Source organism: Cygnus olor, chromosome 11, assembly GCF_009769625.2.
Source record: "Cygnus olor isolate bCygOlo1 chromosome 11, bCygOlo1.pri.v2, whole genome shotgun sequence".
In the NCBI taxonomy this organism is placed as follows: domain Eukaryota; kingdom Metazoa; phylum Chordata; class Aves; order Anseriformes; family Anatidae; genus Cygnus; species Cygnus olor.
In genome coordinates this window covers 9866020-9890958 of record NC_049179.1, presented here as the reverse complement: position 1 = coordinate 9890958, position 24939 = coordinate 9866020, and the positions used below count along the sequence as shown (strand labels likewise).

At 41.7% G+C, this 24939-nt stretch overlaps 1 protein-coding gene across 11 annotated transcripts in view; it reads left to right on the top strand.

The window, feature by feature from the left end:
- The window catches only part of NEO1 (neogenin 1), a 191536-nt gene that overhangs the window by 83070 nt on the left and 83527 nt on the right, over positions 1 to 24939 (top strand). For all 11 annotated transcript variants that reach the window (XM_040570223.1, XM_040570222.1, XM_040570217.1 and 8 more), the window contains exon 5: positions 321 to 457. In XM_040570223.1, coding sequence (XP_040426157.1) covers positions 321 to 457 — 137 coding nt within the window. The remainder of the gene's footprint in view (positions 1 to 320; positions 458 to 24939) is intronic.

The following is a 24939-nucleotide window of genomic DNA, read 5'->3' as shown; positions in this document are numbered from 1 at the left end:
CCCAAAATAGTTTCATGACAAACTTCTGTTTTCCTCTTCGTTAGGACATGTTGGCAGGTAATCCTGGAATTGAGGTAGTTATCTTAGTGTAAAATCTGATGCCAAGGCGTGGAACGTGACCATCTAGTTAAAAATTCCTCTCTGAGAATGCTCCTTGTAAATGGCACTCAGAAATATTGTGTGAATGCTTAAGTTTATTTAGCCATTTCACGCAACTGACTTGTATGTGCTTCTCTGTGAATTTAAATCAATTTTAAAATCATTTTGTCCATTTAAATCCATTTGTCCATCAATTTACCCTGCTGTCCTGTTTTGCACAGCTCTGAAAGGTTTCTGTTTCTTGCGGGAGGCAGTCTGGTGATCAGTGAAGTTACGGAAGAGGATGTGGGGATGTATACCTGCATAGCAGATAATGGGAACGAGACGATTGAAGCTCAAGCAGAACTTGCAGTGCAAGGTAGGAGGAATATTTAATTTTCAGAGAGAACACATCTCTGAATTATTGTTCATAAGTTTTATTTGTGTGCAATCATTTAAAGACCTTGCTGCAAAAGCTCTTGGAGTTTGTCAGCTGTTTTTCTTCATGCCCCAGTTAAAAACAACAAAAAAACACCAATATGAATGTGCTGTGAATATTGCAAGTTATATGTTACTCTGATTTATTATTTGAACTGCATATGATTTCATAAATATTCAAATGAGGAATTTGCTTATATAATACACTTGAGTGTGGTTAAAAGCTGCTGTATAAGCTCATGTAATGTGAAATACTTCTTAGGTTTCTTCTTGAAAAGGACATCATATAAAGTATTTTTCATAGTCCTAAATATACTGCTGTTTTCAAGGAACTTGCCAGAAGATCTGAGCTGAGATAGTTATTTTGTAAGACCAGGTTTTATTTTGTGTGTGCAATTGTTTTGTTTAGTCAGGAAAGCTATTTTAAATAGAAGCAGCACTGAAATGTTGATAATGTTGATTTAAAAGCCTTTTATATAACCTGTGTGAATAAGATTTTTTTAATTGGAGCTTTACATTGGTTTAAGATATTTCAGCTGGAATTTAATTGTATGTCACATTGGTGACAGTATGCATTGTCCTTGTAAGACAATTGAGTTGTTTTACAAGGGATTGTGGTACTGGAAGGTTTGTCTTCACAATAAGTCTTGAAGAGACTAAGAATAAATAATCATGGAGGAACTGCTAAGGAAGGCTTATCTATAGTCAAAACCTTTATGGCAAAAATACTATGTATTTTAGATTCTAATACCATGCAATGTAATGCAAAGGCATGTTATTAGCAGAGTTCTTACTCTGTATACACTTTCAACAGTGTATAAAGGTTTGCCATATTTTAGTAATTGAGGTGTATTTACTTACGTTTTACATGCCTTACCTGGCACTTGGGAAAAGGGCTGTGTTTCTGGTATAGAAGAACTAGAGAAGATTAGCTTGGGAGGAAAAAATAAGGGGGGGGGGAGGTGATGCAAGCTTTCAAGGGGAGTTGACCAATGAGCTGTTCAGAATTGAACAGCTGAAGCCTGCCTTGTTAGGAAAGTAGAATATAAAGTAAGGCTTTTATTGATGTCTGCAGCATTTTTACATCATGTCACAGCTATATAACCGTGTCCAGTTCTGTGTAAAACTGACAAAGTGCAACATTTGTTGGTGAGCATAGCAGAGGGAGTACTGTCCTGAGAGCACATGGTCGGTGCTCACTTTTGCACTCTTCCCTACTAGTTACCTCTAATTTAGGCTTCACCTTGCGTTTTACTGCCACCTGCTCTGGGGACTGGTGTTACTATAGCTATTTTGAAAGCAAATATATACTACTTTGAAAGCAAATTCTGGTCATGCAGCAAAAGCCATTTATCTTATCTTGGTTCTTGGACTGAGGAATGAAGATAGGTGTCTTCATGCTGTGTCTTTTTCAGTACTTACAGGCTTCATGATTCATTGCACTTTATGATGGCTTAATGTATCTCGCTGTGTGCTGTGTTTAATTCAGTTCCAAATTATCAGTTTTACAGAATTGGCATGATGTTTTCAGTTTTATGGACAGTGGCAGAAATTAATATTATTAATGGTATCATACAATTAAGCAAAGAAAAAAGATAGGACCAAGATTATAGCCTTAATGTAGGATATACAGCCAGGTCACTTGGGGATAAAAGTGATCTTGAGATCACTCTTTGCTACTTATCTGAACTAATGCAAGTAATTTCTTTTTTCCATTGTAATAATTTAGAATACATTCTGCCAATTCTTTTATGCTGAATTTCTCTTGTACACCCGACACAAAAAAAAATTGATTTCTTTTAATGCCTCAGTATTAAAATATATTGAAGATTATACAGATTGCATTTTGGAAGTTGCATTTCTGGTTTTACTACTTGGTTCTAATCTTACTTAATTCTACTTTACTTTGAGAGGTCACTGTAGAGAGTAATTGTATCTCTCCATTACTATAATTTGCTGAAGGGTTGAATAGTTTGAGTAACTGTTACCTGATGATTGTATCATTTTCTTCTAGAACAGAAAAATTGTCATCTCCTACCACCTACTAACTACATGATTGTGCTTAATATAGGCTTCTTCTGTCATTCTTAGGAATTAGTCTGGCAGAAGTTCATACAAGACATCCAGGACTTTGGTATTTAATTCCCATGTCTCATCTATTTTTCTGCATCTCTTGAAGCACCTGGGTGTTTTTTTTTTGTTTGGAGATGTCAAAAGCGTAGTAGAAGTAGTACTACTGCAGTCAATCTCTTTTTCTTTCTGATTAATATTTCATGATGGCAATTCAGTGAGTCATTTGTAAATCTCTACTTAGGCGTGGGTAAGATGGCATTATTTGACAGTGTTAGGACAGCTAAAGTGAAATGGCGTTCCTTTTGATGACTCTTAACTGAGATTTCCCTGCAGTGCAAGATGCCAGCTGATATTTGCAGGTAGTTAGGAACAACCATTTTATCCAGTTGTAAGCTTAAATTGTGCATGGAATGAAGAGAGTGTTCAGTAATGGTTGGTCTTGGAACAAAGCAACTTTTCTATAACTTTTCATACGGATATGAACCCCCGAAAGCTCACATGCGTTCTCCTTGATGCGATACCAGTGGCAGCAAGCTGCTGTGCATCCTCTGCTGTGGGGTGAGATGCAAACCTGGCCCTCCCTGGCTGCAGGGATGGAGTTGCTGCCTTTAGTCCCCCTAGGGTGGCATACCTTCCCCTGCCTCACATTTAAACGCGTGCTGTGCTCCTCTGGTGAGGAACTGGTAAATTCTGCTGTGCCGCTTGTGCTTTTGCACAAGGGAAATGGGAGATAGCTTATTTCTAACTGCACACAAGTACATGAACTGAACAGCCCTGTAATTTCATGCCTTTCTGTTAAATTTGGCATCATTTGAATTCAGATAAATGTTACCTTCAAGTAACGCAGCTTACTCAGTTAGTTTTAATGATACTTAAAGATGCCATCTGTTTCCACATGCTAGGAAGTAGTCCTTTGGACAGGCTAACCTTTGTAATTAAAAAAGTGTTAACGGAGCCTTATATTGTCCTAATATTTATTTTTAAAAGTACTTGATTTAGTTTCTTTACCTATATTGCAGAAGGACTGAACCTGGAAAAATGGCTTTAACTGGAAATGGTTATACAACTTAGCTATAAAGGTATTTAGGGGTTGAGAAGTATATTCTAAAAAAAAAAAAAAAAATCCTCTATCCCTTTATCTATTGGAGTTAGAGTTGGGAAAACTTTTTTTTTATTCAAAGGATGATGGAAAATGAATGGAATATTTTGAAGACTGTTTTAAGAATATCCATAAGCCATGCAATACAGGTCCTAAGAATACACGAAGAAATGGTATTTCGCTACTGCTAGAAGTAATGGTGGCACTGAAAGTGTGTTCAGTTGAGAAATCATGTACATTTTAGGAGGGGTTGGATAGAAGAAAAAAGTATGTTTTCTATATAGCCTACACTTTTGAGGAAGCCAAAAGAAAGAATTGCAAAGTAAGACCTGTTTTTCTCATTAGTAATGTTCTTTGTACCTTTACCTGTGGAACATCTTTGAATTTCAGCCCTCTGTTACGTCTGGATAATCTATGCTAGGGTACAAAGATTTATTTTGAGAAATGTGCAGGAGTTTCAGAACGGTGAAAATCTCAAGTTCATCTTGGAAGATGATGGTATTTAGTACAGCTTCTATCAGCTGCAAAGAATTAATTCTATATCTCCTGCTGAGTGACCCAAACTGTTCCACGGGAATAGTGGGCACTGCCTCTCCATTTCTTTCCTCCGGCGGCCTTTGTCATCTGCTGGTTCAGCTGCTTTTTGTGAGATAACTTTATTTAACCTCAGACACAGACACAGATTTCTAGGTTGGAAGAGACCTCAAGATCATCGAGTCCAACCTCCGACTTAACACTAAGTACTTCACTAAACCATATCGCTAAGCTCTACATCTAAACGTCTTTTAAAGACCTCCAGGGATGGTGACTCCACCACCTCCCTGGGCAGCCTGTTCCAATGCTTAATAACCCTTTCGGTAAAGAAGTACTTCCTAACATCCAACCTAAAACTCCCCTGTCGCAACTTTCGCCCATTCCCCCTCGTCCTGTCACCAGGCACGTGGGAGAACAGACCAACCCCCACCTCTCTACAGCCTCCTTTAAGGTAACTGTAGAGAGCGATAAGGTCGCCCCTGAGCCTCCTCTTCTCCAGGCTGAACAAGCCCAGCTCCCTCAGCCGCTCCTCGTAAGACTTGTTCTCCAGACCCCTCACCAGCTTGGTCGCCCTTCTCTGGACTCGCTCGAGCACGTCCATGTCCTTCCTGTAGCGAGGGGCCCAAAACTGAACACAGTACTCAAGGTGCGGCCTCACCAGAGCCGAGTACAGGGGCACAATCACTTCCCTAGACCTGTTGGCCACACTGCTTCTTATACAAGCCAGGATGCTGTTGGCCTTCTTGGCCACCTGAGCACACTGCTGGCTCATATTCAGCCGACTGTCAACCAATACTCCCAGGTCCTTCTCGGCCAGGCAGCTTTCCAGCCACTCATCTCCCAGCCTGTAGCTCTGCTTGGGGTTGTTGTGCCCCAGGTGCAGGACCCGGCACTTGGCCTTGTTGAACTTCATACAGTTGACCTCAGCCCATCGCTCCAGCCTATCCAGATCCTCCTGCAGAGCCTTCCTGCCCTCGAGCAGATCGACACACGCACTTAGCTTGGTGTCATCTGCAAACTTACTGAGGGTGCACTGGACGCCCTCATCCAGATCATCGATAAAGATATTAAAGAGGACTGGCCCCAGTACCGAGCCCTGGGGGACACCGCTAGTGACCAGCCTCCAACCAGATTTGACTCCATTCACCACAACTCTCTGGGCCCAGCTATCCAGCCAGTTTCTAACCCAGCGAAGCGTACGCCAGTCCAAGCCCCGAGCAGCCAGTTTCTTGAGGAGAATGTTGTGGGGAACGGTGTCAAAAGCCTTACTGAGGTCAAGGTAAACCACATCCACAGCCTTTCCCTCATCCACCAAGCGCGTCACTTTGTCATAGAAGGAGATCCGGTTCGTCAAGCAGGACCTGCCTTTCATAAACCCATGCTGACTGGGCCTGATCGCCTGCTTGCCCTGCAAGTGCCGCGTGATGACCCTCAAGATAATCTGCTCCATGAGCTTTCCTGGCAATGAGGTCAAACTGACAGGCCTATAGTTCCCCGGGTCTGCCCTCCGGCCCTTCTTATAGATGGGTATATAACAGATGCTTTATGGGTATATACAACAGATACTTTTAGGCTGGTTTGATTATTTTAGATCTGGAATGGGTTAGGTGGCCATTGCGTGAACAGCTCAAGGATGGCTCTGTGGGAAGCATGGTTTTCTGACATTTTATTTGAAAAGGGAGAGGCGCACACTGCCCCGAAGCACGGAGGCACGTTGCAGCAAGCTCACCAGACTGCTCTGCACCAAATACTTACAGAAAATACAAGTTTCTGGTTACATCTGTGCAGTTTGAGATTTCACGTGCCCATGATTCCTGCATCATGTTTTTGACTTGCACATTCAAGAAGTGGTTTGAACCTGGAAGAAAACATGAAATGTCCTGGGGGAAGGTCCATGGCTGAGATGATCCTAACCCCTAAAGCTTAATGCTTCTGAATCCCATCCACATCTGAGATGGTCTTCAGGGACAGATATGAAACAGATAAAAGGCATGTGCTGCTGCGTGCTTTTCTTCAAGTACTCTTTGGTACAAAACGCGATGTGTGGGCATGGTCTCGGACCAAGTACCTTGTGGGTACCATTGCCAGGGTAGGGTATTTCGTGGTAGGGTAGGCAACAACTCGATGTCCGAAAACCTTTGGTATGATGTCAGATTTCTGTTAGCTGTGTTGACAGCGTTCTTGCCCTTCCTGTCAGCAGGAGGAACAGTGCTGGGTCCCGGCTTTATTTACAACACGTGTAATGGGTTGAGAGCGCTGGAAAAATCTGTTGTGCTCTCACCAGCAATGAAAGAATCTGTAGTATTTCCGTGAGATAAGAGTTGGAAAGTGGTGAAAGAAAAGTTGGGGAAACAGTAGTAAGAGTATTGAAAATGCTGTCGGCTGGCTTCTGTTCAGTCTGAATCCTGTGGCCTGGAAGAGCCATAGTGGCAGTGAAATACCGGGAAGGTTATAAGTTCATTCTTCATCTGGGAAATATTTCAAATTTATTACCGTGCCCAGAGCCCCTGGGAGTTCTGTAAATACTGTGACGCGAGTTGGATTGCTGTGTGAGCTTCCTGCCGCCTGTCTTGGTACTTATATTGTAGATAATGAGTTTAGGGGGAGTTTTCTCTGTGTTGAAATATTTACTGCAGTTAATTCTGAACTGCAAAATAATAAAACAACAAAACGCAATTCCATTTTCATTTTTCCTTAAAACATTGATATGGCAGGTCTGCAGTCTTTAAAATGAATCACTGGGTACTTCCCGATTGTGTGAGAAGACTTAGTTGTTTTTTTTTTTTTTTTTTTGTTGCCTGTATTATTAGCTTTCATTGGTCTTCAGTTGTAGAAAGCTGGCTCTTCAGTCATCTAGGGCAGCAATCAGTGTCTGAATGCATCTTAAATACCGTGCTTTAAATGCCTTACTGTGTCGATGTAACAAAATTAAAAGGAAAGTGTTGTTTTAGGTATCTTCAGGGATAAATTTCAGGTTGCACATGGCAGTAGTCTGATCACTGTCTCATCTGTGCTGCCGGAGCAAATTGTATGGAGGGGTAAAAAAAAATAGTATGTAGAAGTGCTTTGATAAAATTATCAATTTTGTGCTTTGAAAAGAAATGCCTTAAATATTTTTAGTGTAGTTTAAAAGCTTTATGCTAATGAAGAATCCTTATTCTAGCAAAAAATAAATAAGTTAGGGTGTTTTTCCTGCCATGTGACAACACCTTTCTTTGTGCTTTTTGTGCAAGTGCTGGGTACTAATTTAGATAGTAAAAGAAATCCAGATAGTCTATCTTTTGTCTAGCCAGTAGGTTTTGAATTGATAGTCAGTGACACAAATCAGATTTGAAAAGATTGTTGTTAGAGCACAGCACAAACTGTAGCTGGTTGGTGGTTGAGGTGATACCAGCAGGAACGTTACGCCATCGGTGCAGCACACCTAATTGCCTTGTCAGGGGCAGAAACATCTGAGATGGTGACATTCAGTTTCTACACTTAGGGCAAGGCTTGGTGCACCCAAAAGAAGACACACATTTAGTTTTAAGAATGATTCTGCTTCTTAAGATGAATGAAATTGGAGGTCTTGTATCTTCAGGTAATCTCTGCTTTTCTTTTCCTTCTGTGGAGAACCTGTCCAATGTTTTAGTAGGGTATGGGTATCCTGCAGTACTAATCGCATCCTGAGCCAAGTAATCGCAGCTGAGGTTTGCAGATGATTGTGCTTTGGTACTTCTCTGAAGACCAAAATACCTTCTATTGTTACTGTTCAACTCCACTTATGACAAATAGGGTTGCGATTTAAGTCTAGACTATCTGGTGTGATTGCTTTCCCTTGAACAGCCCACCATACCCTTTTTAACATACCACAAAATGTTGAAAAAATATGCGCAACAATTGTGGAGGGAAGAGCCTTAACATCTTAGACAGTGTTAGATTTGTCGTCTTAAAGTACATCTGATGAGATCTCATCTGCAGCAGATACTTTGATAAGAGATGATGCCGTCCTCCTCAGGAAACCGTAGATGTTGGGAAAGTGCATTAAATTGTGTAACAGCAGAATAATACATCGGGGTGACTCTTACTTTTACATTAAGCTTCCATTATTATTGGAAACAAATCTCGGGAAGAAATCCGAACCTACAGTGAAAATTGCTAAAAACCTTTCTCATACCTTCTAGATTATCATTATTGATTTCTGTTTCTAATTAAGCTCTGTGCTGTATCTTTATAATAGGCAGCACTTCAATTACAGGTTCAGAAGATGCTGCATTAAACCTGCTGCTGTCAAAGGCTCATATTTGGGACACAGTATTCTGTCCTGGTTATCTCAAAACTCTGTCTGGGGAAGCTATTAACACTAAAAAGAATACTTACGCTTTGTAGACATTCTTTCCTCCTGCTGAAACTGTAATGTGACTTCCATTAATGATCTTTGCTCCAGTGATACAGAAGAAATACAGTCAGATGAGTCTGATGCGGGGAAGGTGTTGGAGCTAACTCAGTGTAATACTGGTTGGTATTTCTGCACTTCGCCACAGTAGCTGAAAAGACTATCTAGTAGTCCTTGCTGCTCTTCTGAAGTATGGTTTCATGTCTATGGAATTGTATAATTGTGGATTCAAGGAGATAATGCGAATATAGATGTAGTTTTCAGTCATTTCTGCCTATGTGACTGAAATTCTTGTTCAACTGTCACATTACTAATGAAAAAATTCTCAAGAAATACTGAGAAACATGTGTGGATTTGGAGGGACAAGATTGTACCATTGTTTTAAGACTACATCACTAGCTCAGGCTTTACCTGGAGACAAGCATGCCCATCTAGATGTGAGAAATCATTTTTAATACTACACGTAAACTTTCACAAGACTAACGTGTTCCTTACATCCTGCAAAACATCACACTTCTGTGATACTTAAAGGTACCGTGGTCTAACTTCTGCTGCACACCAGTATTTCGCAGGCTGAGCAGAACCCCTGTCCTAGCTCGCAGCTGCTCCTCTGCAAAATCTTACTCTGTAGTTGGTGAACTGTTGTAATTTTTTGTATGATCTCTAAGACCAGGAGGGCTGTTTGCCATGTTCTCATACAATGGGGGAGGTGGCTGCCCTCGGTGCTGGTGGTGTGCATTCGAGCAGAGCCCGACTCCTGGGGTTGGGGGCGAGAGCTGCAGCCCACAGGGCAGTCTCTGAGACAGGGCACGAAGACGAGGGCTGTGTCGGTGTCCTGCAGAGAGCTGCAGCCTTCTGGCACCAGCCACCTGCAGGCCCATCAGCAGGCCTGGAGGCTTTGCAGACCAGGCGGTCGTTTCAGTAGCAGCTTGGGTTCGGTTTAAGCTTTTGTGCAGCAGAGGTGTGAGCATAGCATGTTCAGCTATCAGAGCATGTTATCCCCCTGCTGACCGACTGGGGAGAGGAACTGGAAACGGGTGTAGTGTCTCTGCAAAGCTGCCGGCACCAGGCAACGTGTGTAAACCCAAAATGGATCCAGCTCGTTGATTGTCTGGCAATGCCATGCTCCCATCACATCCAGAAGCATCAGGTCCCAGCACGTGCTCCTCCCGGCAGTGGTGACATGCCACCAACAGGCGGGAAGGACCATGCGTGTGGCAGCACTGTGCTGTGGACGAGCTCTCGGGAGCAACCCAGACCATTAGAGGTTCTTCTGCATGGAACATCAGTAACTTGCTAAACAACGGGATTACATGCAGAGAAATTTTCTTTGTTATGTAGGTGCAGAATAGTTTACAAACAGATTTTTGTGGCACCAAAAGAAGCAATTGCAAAGCAGCCCCGATTGGTGAGGTGTTAGGGGGACAAAGATGAGATCCATCTGGCAAAGTGTCCGTAACTGAATTACAGTTGGGAGGTTATGCCTCAGAAGTGCACATGCAATGAAGATGAGGTTCACCGTGAACTTAAATAATAAAAAAGCTTTTGTGATTAATTTTTATATATATCAAATATATGTAGAGAGAGAATACCATTAAGAAAGCCCAAACCAAATTATCAGTAAGCCATACAATTCACACAAATGGTTTTCCTTGTAGATGTTCTTGAGTAATCCTTGGGGATAATGAAAATGTTACTAAATTAAGCAGCAGTGGCTTAAATATCTACAGTGTAGAAACTGATATTGAACTAAGGGAATTGTAAAAGCTGGTTTCTCTTTCAGCTAGAATTTCTAATAAATTAAGATCATATTAATGGGGGTTTAAACCAGCTGCTGCCTTATGGAAAGAAAGACATTCTACCACAGAATGGCTTTTAAAAAACTATAAGCTAAGGTTTCTATCAATAACTTTGTTGGCCTGGACCACCGGTTAGAAAGATGCACAATTTTGCTTGAATTTCATATTTAGATTTATTTCCTAGTTCAAAATGTATTTCAGTAAAAGATTGCTAAATCAGGCATCTGTTTTCTGAAGACCATTTTTCATGGGAGCTTTGAGACCAGGCTGCAGGACAGAGGGTGGAACAACAACAAACCACCAAATCTGACAGATGCTCATTGCATCCAGATTTAGGCCTGTGTGAGATCAGAGGCTTTCAACACAGTCCTCGATACTTTCAGCCCTTTTTGGGGCAATGAGGCACTATTCAGCTAACAAACACACAGGACAGATGGCTAGAGCAGTATGGATGTTCTTGCATTGAACATACTGTCCTATTTGTCATTTCTCCCCATTATCTCCATCAAAGGCACCCCAACTTACCATTAACTTGTTGTCTGTGGGTTAAGTAGGTGTCCTTGTTGCTTATTTGTTGCAGAAAAGGATGTTTGTTAGGTCAGGTGCTATGCTTACATAATGTAAAATTCTTAAGTCTAAGATGTGGACTAGTTGCAGGTCTCCAATATTCTGAATGTGTGCTGTAACCAGGGTTCTCATGAGGTGCTGACATACTGCAAACTCTGAAAAGTGTGCTGCTCTGGGTAGAAAACTCTGCTCTGTATCAATGCCGATCGAGTTTTAGGGAAAGGAATTGGCTAGGACCAGATTAAGAATGCCTGTAATTATGAGTGCAGACATATTTCACAAATACAGATGTAATTTTGAAATCATGTTTGTTTTGAGTGTGTTGGGAAGCAGAAGTTGTATTAGGTGAAGATGTAAGCATGCACGAGATTGGCAGGGGTTCCAGAATCGTGCTGTTGGATTTAAATCTGAAGACTCTGATCCTTTCTGTCTGTAGGCTCTGGCTGCCTGCAGTGCAAAAAGGAATCTGGGCAGGGGCACAGTGACCTACAGATTAGAAATTCTAGGTATGAAGCTGAGGAAGCATGGGACCCTGCCTCCTTTCCAACTAGTCCTGAATGGGGATGGTGTTATGATCAACTCAGAGACACACTCAGTTGTTACTCTATCCACTCTATCCATCCTTTTCTCAGCTTTGCTTTAACCTAAGTGTTTTTTGAAGCTGTTGGTAATAACTCATGGCAGTTATTTTGGAACTGACTTACTCCTTCCCTCTTGTTCTTGAATCAGCCATGGCTGGTTGAGTAAACTCAACAAAATACCGTTACATTTAGTTCTTGTTACAAAAGGCTGTGTCTGCATGAGTAGTGATTTACTACTGGAGGAGTACTGCTTACACTAAGCAAGCCAAATGTGCCTTATGTGTGGTGTCTGCTGTACTAGCAAAGCTGTTGTTTTCAGACCCCAGAAGGAAGAAAAGCTAAGAGAAGTACAGTTGTGTCGAAAATCTACAGCCAGGGCTTCTACCCTACAGGAACCATACCTCTGAGGCAGCATAAATAAATGCTGACAAAATCTGTAGTGTTGGTCTTACCTTAAATAAAAGTGGGATTTACCTGGTGTAAGATTTACTACTTTGACTCTGAAGTCAGTTATGCATTGATGAAGTGTGTACTGCTGTGAATTAGGGAAGAGAGGAGCTTGGTGCAGCACAGGCAGGCAGTCCTGCATAAGTCAGCCTTCCTCTCCCTTTCCCTAGCTTTCATCAACTACATTGACTGCTTCCTTGCACTAAAATGCCTGTTTAAAATAACACAGATTTTTTTTCCAATCTTGAGAAAACATAGAGTGAAACCTGCCACCTCTATTATACCTAGTTTCAGCTTGTTTCTGAGCAATGTGCTTTCCTTCAGATTGTTTAACAAAAAGATTGAATTCCCTGAATTGCCATATCCTGCAGGACATGCATGGATACATGTGGCACGCTATGTGGAGCACACTGCTAGTTCCCCTGTGACTTTGGCAGGAGGAATAATTAACATTGGGTGGGAAGTTCACCCTCTGCACAACTGACCTGGGGCTATAACTCATAGGTTAATGTGGGAAAGGTAAGCCAGTTGATAGCTCAGCTTTTGTTCTAAGTGCATTTGCATACTTGCTAAGGATTGTAGGATATAGTAGATACAAAATAGAGTATACATTTTTATTATTATTTTTATTCCCTATCAAAAGACATGACACTTAAAATTGCAATTAAAAATAAAAGCTGAAGGATTCAGTAATAATTTTGAAATTGCGTATGCCAAAGACTTCCAAGAAATTTAAATGTGTGAACTAAGAAGCTCATTAAAATGCCTTCTTCCTCTAAGTGAGAACTCTTTTTATAGAAATCGTGCCCTAAATGGCAAGTATTTTCCTCTGTATATCAGGGTCATCCTTCTGTGTTTAATTGGTTGAATCAAGCTGTAAGTTTGATTCTTGGATTTATAGGTTATTGTAAGGTTTTTTTTCCATTTCAACAGACACTTGTGCATTGTTTTTGTACCCCCAAAATGTGAGATGGAATCTGAGGGTGAGTAAAATGGAAATGCTGAAGAACACCATGCATTACTTAGATAGTCTCTAGGGAGAGACCATAACATAAAGTAAAGGCATACTTTCTTTCAAGTTAATTTTCGTGGTAGTTAAGCTGACTCTCATAGTACAAGATAATTTATCTCTCTAATGGGAGGTAGATTATTGCAGTTACTGGATGTCATCTTATAAAAACCAGAGTCCTTGGAAGGGAAGTTTATCCCAAAGTTACAAAGATGAAACAATTCTGTAATTTGTTGTAAGGAGATAGGTTATCTGTGGTGACTTGTTCCCTAAACAGTCCTGCAGTTAATTAGTTTCTCTTCGTGATGAGAATAATTTAAAAGAAAACACCATGGAGTTCTTATTCCACAGTAAACACAACTTCTTTAGTTACAGTGTCAAGTTAAATTAAGCATAGTATTTTGCATTAGACGTGAAGACCTTTGAGACAGGTGTGATTTCTGTAATAAAGTTGTTGCATGCTCTTCAGTGACACGGCTGAGGCTTCCCTGCAGAAGGATGCTGGAAGGATGTTGAGCATCCTGCCTGTAAGATGATGTAAGCAGGATGCACAATAATATGTGGAAGGAAACCAGGTGTGCAGCAAACCACGTGGTGGTTAGGTAATGGCAGGAGGATATTTTCATATTGACTCTCTTTTTCTAACCAGTCCTGATTTCCAGCAGCCCTGCTAGTTGTCTTTGTTTTCAAGTGATGACTCCAAGATTTCTTTTCCTATGGCCTGTTGTCCTTGCATCCTTAGGAGGTTGGGCGTCACTGCAGTGTATTGAAGACTTCAGAGGTCAAACACGACCCCTTAGGGCTGCTAGTATCATCTTACTGCCATTGGTGAGCCAATAGCCAGAACGTAGGCTTCGTAAAGAGGTCTCCCTATGAAAGAGTAACTGTATTGACTGCAGCGGTGATAGGCATGCAGGTTACATCTTCCAGAAAAGTACTTCTTACAAGAAAGACCTGGATCTAGGTACTCAGGGAGCAGTTCAATTAGGTAAGGCAAGGTAGCTTTTCGTAGTGATGTTGCAGAATAGAATTGTAGGGCATGTGAAAGTGTTAGCAACCTTTGAAAACAGTCACGCTTCATGCTCTGTAATGCATCTGGCTCAAGAGTATTTTGGGCCTCCAACTTCAAATTAATTTTCTTTGTTTATTCCAATAGGTTATCTTTTAAGAAATGAGTGATGCAGTTCATATTTGCAAGTCTGCCTACTGTCTTCTGAGAAACTGAGGGCAGCAATGAAGCAAAAAGGCTAAAGTGCAATTTAAAATGTCAGCCTTCTGTAATAAAAATCTCTTCTGAGACGAGTTCAGCAGTTCATAGCTTCTGAGGGTTGAGTAAAGCTGTTAAGGATACGTTTTTAGTAAATTCAAATGTTTTGCTACACATTGTGTGCAATGCTTTGGGGAGAATGTTTAAAATATCACTTTGCCATTTCAGTCCCCTTCTGGGAAACAATTTTTCTTTGCCTTTTCAGTACATGTAAAATTAATAACTTTGTTTATTGACAGTGTCACCGACAACATAGCTCTGAATTAGAGCATTTATCTGTTGCCCTCTTGCTTCCTTTAGTACATCCTGAAATGCCACATGAACCGTTTTTTTGGGAAGGCATTCTGGTGAGAAAATAATGGAAAACTAGAACGCATGAGTAACATCCTGCTGCGTTCCCTTTGATGTAGAAAACACATAAGGCCCAAATAATTGTACATTAAATAATTAGCTGAAAGTTTTGTTTTGGACACCTGTCAAAGAATTTATGTGGAGTGGGAAGGAAAGAAAACCCAACAACACTGGAGGCTTTGTGAAGATGAAAAAAGTGTTGTTGTTGTACGAGATCAGGCTAGAGAGGTTGAAATGTAGTGTGTCTGTCCTGGGCATCGATCATAGATATCCTTCCAATCATAAACTCAATCTGAACATTGCAGGGTTATTGTTCTCCTAATTCACTTAAGTTATCATTAGTGTGCTTAACCATTATAGGACTGATTTTCAGAGCTGCTAATCTCCCTGCTACTACTTTTGATTGTGACTGGAATAGCATTGGCATCGATTTGGAAGATTACAAGCAGAGAACTGAGGATTTCAACAATTAACCTACTAACTTCTGTAAAATTTAGCTGGATTGTAAGCAAGTGCAATAGCATAGAAGTAAAGATTTTATGATGCATCTTAGGTGGATTCCACTGACTGTTTTATTCCTGTAGTACTGTTCACAAAACTCTGCATCATATTAATGATACATTAATGTTAAATCAGTAATTTAAGTACTTGGGGAAAAACAATGTGACTTCAAATCTTAGGCTACTTCTTCTCTTTGCAGAACTCGAGCTTGGTTTCCTCAGTTTGAGATTGGATTATAATTGTTGGTTATTGTTTTCCATAGCTACTGTTTTTCTGCACTTCTATTTGAAGTTGAATAGTTGAATATTTTCCTGTTTGCCTAGAATAGCTCAGAGATGTGTAAAAACTTTCTTTGAAAGAGTGCCCTTCCATTTCACTGAAATAGTGATTCTTTATTGGACCACTTAGAGAAAAAAATACTAAAGGATATAACATACTCTGTTAGCTTGATTCTAGGCAAGTACTGCTGCTTTATGTTAAGATGGTCTCTGTTTAATTTAAGAAATTGAAATGTGAATAATCCAGATTTTTAATCACTTCTTCCTAAATTATTAATGATTACTGGTTTGTATCAGTATTATGAATGCTCCACAGTCTGTTTCTGGTCGCTAGGAAGGATTATTTTCTAAAACACTGAACTAGAAGATTTGATGGATAAGGAGCATATCTCAAATTCATAATGTCTTCCTCGACTTCTTAATAAGCCCATAAATTCCAACATAAATAAAGCTAGAAATCTGAAAGGTTAATTAGAAGATGTGCTTTTGTGCAACTGATCATACAGTTTACAGCTAGATTGCCATATTAGTTGTTCTTTTTGTATCTTGACACAGCTAAATTGTTAGGAACTGATGTTTTGCCACAAAACGAAATGTGGTACAGCGCAGGGTTGTAGTGGCGTGGTGTTTCTGTTCAGTCATTGAAAGATACTCCAGATCAGTCCCTCCTCTAACTCAACCCACATCTAAATTTGTAAGATTTTTATCTTTCAGTGCTGCAAAATGCTTTTTTCTTCTTAGGGTTTGCCATATGGGCTGAAATAGACTGCAAGATGCAAACAGCCAGTTCCCCTCAGGCAGGGCAGCCTGTGCTTTGGGACCGCGCTTGCTGTAATGCAATTTGAAGTGCTCTGCTTGCATGCTCCCTTGGCAAAGACCGGCTGGTGGAGGGCCTGTGGCCTTCTCCTTACCCTGCTAAGCAGCGTGTCAGCGTTACGCCTGCTGCTGCATGGCTTTTGGGAAAGACATGAGCACAGAAATATAGAAGTGGCTGTGCTGGACCAAGTGACAGGCTCTTGTATTTGGTGTCTTGTTCCAACTGGCGTCCACAAGCAGATGGCTGAGAGAATTTATGTAAAGGGTAGAAATACATGTTGCTTCCCTTGAGTATACAGTCGCACTCATCACTGGGGATGAGACTGATCTGGGATCTCAGACTGGGGATTTTCTGAACCACATGCGGTTTCTCCATTATTTAGCAATCCCCAGTAGATTTCTTTCCTATTAATCACTCTGTCCCCCCCAAACCCATTTAGACATCTCGTATCCACAGCATCTCATGACACTGTGAGGACCAGCACCATCTTGTTGTTTTGCACCAGTCACTGTTAATGCAGATTTATTTAGTAATTTTCTTAGCTTGCATGGGAAAAGGTTGAAGGAATTTGTTCTTATTCCCCCCCACCAGACCATGCATGATTTTGTAGGCCTTTGTTGTATCCCTTTAGTTGTTTCTTTCAGACTGCAGCTCTAGATGTTTACTTGTTCCTTTATATGGAAGCTATTATTGAGGTGGATTGTAATTAAGGTTATTTTGGGGATTTGTAAATTAGAAGAGACTTTGATGTGAAGATAGGCCCGCATGCATTGATCTGGAAATGAAGCGCTTGGATAACTCTTAATTGATGTGTAGAGCAAGCCTGCAGAATTTGTGTCTTTGCAAGCTAAAAAAGGGAAAGCACAAATGCACCAGCTCTTCTTTGGTCTCGATCAGAAAAAAGTTCTTTCCTGGTGGGTGATTGCTGGGGAAATGCCTAGTTCACAGTAGTGTGCTGTCGGAAGTTCGCATCGCACTTCTGTAGAGATGAGAGGGACCTGCTGAAGCAGTGAATCCAATCAATTATTTTTACCATTTGCAGACCTAGGTTTTTTTTTCCCAAGTGAACTGCACCAGTCTGTATTCAGTAAGTAAACAGTTTAATATTGGATATTATCTTAAAATCATGCTCCTTCTGGCCTCTGCCAGCTTCTGAGTCTCCTGCACACAAACTTACTGCCCCATTGTGGAGGCTCCACAGGCAAATATTCAAAAATAAGGAATTTCAAGGCTAGGATTGTTAGCTGTCTTTAGTCTGTCATCTCCTCCTTCCCACTTGTTATGGGACGAAGTTATGAAAATCTTGAACTAAGTGTTCTCGTACTGTTTCTTGACAGGATCTTACCACTTTGTGCAGCGCATAAACTTCATAGTACTAATTTACTGAGAAAATATTCAATATTTGATTTTTCTTCTTATTTGGGGGATAGTACCATGATTTATTTATTGTGCTCAGCTCAAATCCATATTTATTTCTGTTTTGGTATTCAGCATCATGGAATCTGAATCATTCATAACCACTAATGAATGTATTTTTGCACTCTGCTGAAATGAAGTGGTATGGAATCCATTTTAAAAATTGACTGAGACGTAGAAAAATTAAGATGAAATGTATCCAGCTGTTTCAGTGCCCAGTTTGAGATGCTTAAACATTGATTTTTCAGAATATGCATCCCTTAATACGTCCCTTTAGAGCTGAGATTGGCGGCATGAACTCGAGACCGGTCAGCAGCTTCCTTCTCTCTCTGTCTGGCAGAGACCCAGGTGACAGGGCTGTCACCTGTCAAAAACTGTATTTGCTTGATCTCTGCCACGTAGGCAGGGAGGATAACCAAGGACACCCCATCTTCTGCGTGCCAAGCAGTGGGGGGCTCTTTGGGTTGGGGGAGCAGGTGGAAATGGGAGACTTAAGTCCATTTTCTGAGAATACCTGAGGAGGACACTGGCCTTGCTGGGCACCTCTCACCGAATTTCTTCCAGTGTTGCTCTGATGTCCCAGCCTGTCCCCAAGCTTTCTCACCTGCCACGTTCATCACTGCCACTCACCAGTCCCCTCTTCTCTCTCCTGGCATCCCCCTTCTCTCATGCGTCTCTGACAAAAACAAAAAAAAATTCAAAATAAATCCATTTTTTCCTTCACTAATCAAAGAGATTTGAACCCTTGTACACTTTGAATTTGAGGTTTTGAAAAATGCAATTCAAGGAAGAAAATGCCTGAGGAACTTTTGCCAGGTTCATGTTTTGGCAAGTCGTAAAGTTGTTATTACCAAGGCACTCGGTTGTCATTTGGTGTAGGTAGAGGCACCAGCCATGTCTCTAACAGTAATTCAGAAAACAGTCAGACCTTTGTTCTACATCTGGTAGAAAGGCTGGTCTCTAGCTGTCACAGAATGGCATGATGGTGACATCGTAGCGTTTACCACTGTGTTAATTGTGGTAATCATCTTTAAAAAGTCCGTGCTACAGTAATAAATGAGTAGGGATAAATACTGTGATAGAGGAAACACTTCACTGAAGACCAAAACCTTTGGGTCAGTAAGTTTGAACTAGTGTGTCATGACACATCTGCTTTAAACAATTGCTTTAAACTTACCTTTCAGGTAAGAAAATATCCCTGTATCTAGAACAAGTATTCGTATATGCCAGAAGTAATGTTTTTTTCATTTTCCACAGCGATCGAAGCGGTGCTGCAGATCCTTTTATTAAATAGTCTGAATGGGGGATGCGCGTTCGTGGCTTTTAGTCGGAGGTGTTTTAGCAAGCTGGGGGGAAATCTGAGCAGAATCATCATCTCCTGTGGTTCTCCTGCAGCTTGGCTTATGGGAGCTGGGGTGGTAGAAACCTGGAAGTAGAAACTGTGAAGGTTCAGTGGTTCGGCTTTGTGCTGAAAAATTGGGAACTGAGGGCCCAGAGGCTACAGGCCTTCATCTTGCGGAGGGCTGTGCCTGCTGCCTCTTCACCGTGTGTTCTTTGCGTAGAGAATTAGGGCTGTGGAATTCAATAAAATTTTCATTGCCTTTGGTACTGCTGTAAGAAATTTAAATTTTGATGAGCATTCTTGTTGTTCAGATGTATCCATGGTACTTGGAGTAGATTCAGGGTCAAACAAGCTGGGTTTCCCCTACAAGGACTGTAGAACGAAGGCTTAGTTAAACACAAAAATAATGAACGTGATATATTTTGCATTCCTGATGATTAAATCAATTTTTCTTAAAAAAAAATAAAAATAAAAAAACAAAATCCTGGAAATTACCTGAGGTTTGCTTTGAATGATAATCTATAACAGCTACTGCTAAGTACTGTGGGGGAGTTGTATTCTAATTTTTTTACAATAGACAAGCTTTTACAATATGATCTGCTTATCTTAATACAGAAATGTCATCTCTTCTGTTTGTCCTGAGCTCTTCCTTAATTGTAAAGTTCACCACTCATAACAGCATACTAGTTCCAGAGTGTGTGTTCGGAAATTTTTTCAGTGTGTCCATACACAAAGGCTGGGCTCCATGTTAACAAAAGGAAATAAATGTTTGGTATTTAAAATTAAATATTGGGTTTTACTACACGGATAGGAGGAGAGATGAGAAGTGCAGATGGTATTGAGGCATCATCCACTGAAAGTAACAAACTCCTCACATGAAAGGAAACATAATTCAGATAAGCTCAAGGGGGAAGTGTGTGTGCGGGGAGTCTAAATCAAAAAAAAAACGCTTAAAGAAAAATCATCAGTGTCAGACTGAAACAGGAGGCGCAGAATTGGAAGCAAGTTTTCCCTTGGAAGAAAGGACACTGAACAACGTGCCATTGCTCGTCTGGATTCATTAGGGGCTCAGCTGTGGGGGAAAGCTGCCTCCCCCCAACCCCGACAGCTGGGGGCTGGTACTGCCCTGCAGGGTCTTCTAGTCAGGGCCCCTGTATCAGGTGCCACCTTCCGCCTCTCCTGCTGCTTCTGGTGCAGTGATCGTGTCATTGCTGATCTGTGACCCGTGCCAGGGCTCACTGCACTTCGTTCCTGCTTGCTGTGTCCTCTTGGCTGTGGTTCATCGCATTCAGACTCTGCTCAGCTCTTGGGCAGCGCCAAGCTCTGCTAGTCATGTGTCATTCCCCTCCCTGGTCCTGCTGACACCTCCCAAGTACAGGTTTTGTCACACATTCACTTGTATTTCACAGACTGAGGCTACAATTAGGGCTGGGGAGCTTCTGCCAAGTTCTGCTCCCTAGCTCGAATGGTTTAGGAATTGTTGTCACATTCCATCCCCTCATCCACTGACAGGCCCTTTACACCCTTATTTTGCTACTGCTTGTAACAGCTGCTATAATGGGACATTCCCAGGCACTGACCCTTTCTAGAAGTGTCCCCACACAGGGTAGCCTCTGTGTTTTTAGGGGTTTTGTCTCCGCTGGCTTGCCAATAGTAGCGGCCTCCAATTTTTTAAGGGAAATTTACAGAATACAGAAAATTCATGTAAAACAAAAACCACATCTACTCTTATTTATCCTTTTGGTTAATATTTGCAAATTTTACATGTAATTTTCTTTCATATTGATCTGCACTACCTTGCAAACAGGCTGCCAGGCAGCACAGCGTGCCCATGCACTGCTTTTCTGCTGTCCCAAAGGAAACCTTTGTCAGCTGTGCTGCTTTCCCAGTTGCATTGCTTCACATGTTTGTATGCAGCTTGACCAACCATGGTGACCAATGATGGAGCCATACACTCCCAGGACCCCAGCTGGGCATCTCAGGTGGGATGGGGCTCCTTGAGGGTGGTTTCTTTCTGTATGAGCAAGGTGCATCATACTGCTCCCAGGACAAGGCAGCACACTTAAATGCATGCACATGAGCTGTCCCCAAAGCTATCAGAACCTGTCTGACACCTCAGGAGCTATCTGAGGCTGGTCTGTGTTCTTCACCCGCTTGTGTCGTGGAAGAGCGGGGAAGTCACATCACACACCATGGCACTGAAAAGCTCAGTTTCTTAAGTGAGCCAAGTGAGGGATGGGCTGTGCTGGGGGAAGAGTTTCATCTGCACTTTCATGCATGTCTCATCAACCCCGAATACCAATCTAGTATGGTTGAGCATGGGAAGAAACAACGTGGGAGCAGCGTTCCCCAAGAGGAAGCGTTCTGTGCTGGAGCTGAGCTGCTGCTGGAGAGCCCATGGCAGACTGGTTAGAAGGAGAGGTGGTTTGGTGGTACGCACGTATACGAATATAGAAGTTTCCTGGCCAAAGCCACTTTCTTCCTTGGTCTGCTTCAGAAGTTGAGCCCAGCAGCATCGTGATGCTGGGTGTTTGTTCCTCAGTCATGATCTGATCAACCTCTGTCCAAATGCCAGAAGTTCACAGAGAGAAGAGGAGGTGATTTCACATCCTTGCTTTCATGAATTGGGTGCCACAGTGGATCTGTTTTCTGAGGATGCCCCATCCCTGGAAGTGCTCAGGGCCAGGCTGGGTGGGGCTTTGGGCAACCTGCCCTAGTGGAAGGGGTCCCTGCCCGTGGCAGGGGGTTGGAACTGGGTGGGCTTCAAGTCCCTCCCAACCCAAACCTTTTGGTGATCATCCATTTGAAATTTGCTGGAATGAAAACAAGAGGTGAAGTCTAATAGCAGAATATAATTTAGAAAGGCAGAAAAAATGGAGTATAGTGGGCCAGTAGAAGAGTAATAACATTGTAAGGAAAGCTCTGGGCTAGATGTTATAAACTAACATGTCAACAAATAACACAGAATCTATTTAAATGGAGATTCCAGATTAAATTTGAAAACCCCGCTATTAGGACTGTACAACCCATTGTCTCTCCAAGGTTGTGACATTGATCATCACCTGCTAAAGTAGAGCAGCTGCAGGGCAGAAACCTGTGGTGAAGAGAGACTTGGATGACCAACGTGGTGGTAAGGTGCTGGACCATCCCACGCTGGGGGCTGTAGCTGGCTGCTTTGAAGAGCAATTGATTTGGAAACTCCGGAGTAGGTTTTGTTCTTGATTCCAAGCAGTGCACGTGACTTGATTAAAAAGTTTACTGTCTATTTTCCTGTAACTGTGTTCATAACGGACTTTAGTATGTTTACAGGACCAATAGAAACCATAAATCCTCTAAAGAAGCACTGAATTGTAAAAATAAAATAAAAGGAAAGGAGGGAGGATAAGTGCTGTAAGAGGAAGCTGACTGAAAACAAAATCCAAAGGCACAGTCAAAAAGGTGAAGCATGGAAAGCGGCATGGCAGTTGTTTAAGGAGCTGTGCGAGGCTCGCAGTGAATGCCTTACAACTGTCAGAAATGATACTGGAAAGACAAAAACCAAAAAACCACCAACCCTGAAATCTGTTAACAGCATGGTAAAGAAAAACATTTTTCTCACATCTACATGCAAGTAAAATAATACAAAGCTTTTGAGGAACCATTTGTTAATTACACAGAAATCTCTCATACCTTATTGTGAAGCCTGTCAGAGATGGGAAGCCTGCCAGTGAACGCGCAGGGTCAGCAGATGACTGAACATGAAGGGAAAGGGGTGAGAAGATGGCCTGAAGCGGAGAAGTGAATTCTTGAATTCTTTGTGGAGTTGGAAGCTGCTTCTTTTTTTTCTTTTCTCCCTCTTAGAACAAGCGTGCTTGTTGGAGGACCTACCTGCAACTGCCAAGCTAGCAAAATGTATTTCAAAGCAAATCCACAAAGTGAACAGTAGCGAATCATCCGGACCAGATGGCATTCACTCCACATTTCTCAAGGAGTTTAAGTGTGAAATCCTGAGTGTGGTGTGTAACCTATCACTTAAGTTGGCTAGGCAGTCTGAAAAAATCAGACTAAAGATATTTGGTCAACATGACATCAGTTTTTTAAGAGTCCGTTGGGGAATCTCTGGGAAACTGTGGCCAAGGTAATCTGGCATCCAGACTGTTTAAATTGATGGAAATAGAAATAACGTATAGTGTTGTTAGACACGTGGAGGTATGGTGTATTGGAACTGTGTATGTTTTTGGGAGAAAAGCCTCACCTGACTTGAGATCTGCTGAGAAGTTGGGGATATTCAGACTGATGGATGTGAGCTCCTCTATTTGCAGCTCTTCTGTCAGTCTTGCTGAGAGTCTCAAATGACGGTGCTGTGGAGGAAGAGGGAATGACCTCGTATAGATGAAAGAAAATCAGTAAGGTTGTTGAACAGACAGAAAATCCGAGTGGGACTGAGGGCTTCTGTTCACCAGTGGGGCCGGGTTTGCACCGTTCAGCATTTTTGTAAGCGATCTGGAGAAGAGGACTGTAAGGTGACAAACGTTGCTGTTGGCTCTGAGTGGACTGAGGTTGTAGGAATGAGTGCTGACTGTGGGGTCAGCTGCAGAAATGCCTTGTTGTGCAAGAAACAATGAAGCAGTAAAACAGCAGGTGAAGTTCAATGCGCTATAAAGCAACACGTTCAGTTTAAATGCGGTTCAAACTCTGCTTGTATGGCACTGGTCTCTGACCTGCCTGGTTTTGCACAGGCATCAAATATTGAGGTTGTAATATGTAGGTCTTTGGAAAAGGTAAGCTTTTAAAAAACAAATTAAATGTTCGGACTTACTAAGAAAGGAATAGGTATCTAAACAGAAAAATCCTTGTGGCACTGACTAAATCTGTGATGGTCTTATATATTGAATGCTGCGAGCAGTTCTGGTTCCCTTGCTTCTCAAAAGTAGTAAAGCTGTTAGATGCGGTAAAGCTGAAGAAGGTATAGGGAATGTAACAAGGATGATCAAAGACACATGCAGTGTTAAAAACTTCTTTTCCGTAAAATCCTGAGTGCCGTGGGGAAAGCAAATAGGGAATGAATGCTTGGTTCCCTTTGGTTGCATGAACCACGAGACATCGCACGGCTGATTAACTCAAAGACATGCAAAAAACTGTGAATTTTCTTAGGGAGTGTTGATGAAGTTCGCAACTTAATGCTGTGAGCACTGGGGCTGCTGAAAGCTTACCTGGGTCCAGAAAGAAACAAGGGCAGGCAAGGGACCAGCAAATGAAAAGGTTTCTCTTCTTTCTCAGGAACTCCCTCATCCAGGGATTGCTAGACACTGGGAGAATGAATGGAGATGTATTTATTGCTTGTATGCTTTCACTCCTCTCACAATTCTTTCCTTGATGCCTGCAGTTGGCTGCCGCTTGGCGCTGTGCAACCTTCGCTGTGTTTCTTTGTTGCTGGATGCGTCCTGCTGATAAGCAACCTTTGTTCGCAGGTTATCAGGGTAGGGTGACTTTGAAAGCCCTGCGAAGCAGATGCTGTATCTGCAGATACTGCTTAGATAAGGGAGTTGTATTTTTTAAACACTTCCTGCTCTTGCCGAACAGATCAGCTGACAATTACGGCCAATTATTATGCTTATCTTTGTATAGATAGGATTAAGAGAGGTGTGGATGATGTTGCAATCTTGCCACGGCTTTAATGCCAGCATGCAATTAGGGTACTGAATTGGTCTGCAACTGCTAAGGCACCCCACAAGTCAAAACCATAATAAAACTACTGCTAGTGTATAGGGCACGCTCAGAGCACTCGCCGTATGTTTCTGCACCTGGAAAACTTCCCAGACAATTCTATTTGTGGGTATGTATATACATAACCTCTAATTGTCTGCTCTCCAAATTCATGCGCTGAGCTAACATCTCACAGCCTTTAATGATAGTTTCTCTGTAGTCCTGTATATGCACAAGTTCAGAACAGTTATATGTAAAGATAGTTTTAGATTTTACTATAGC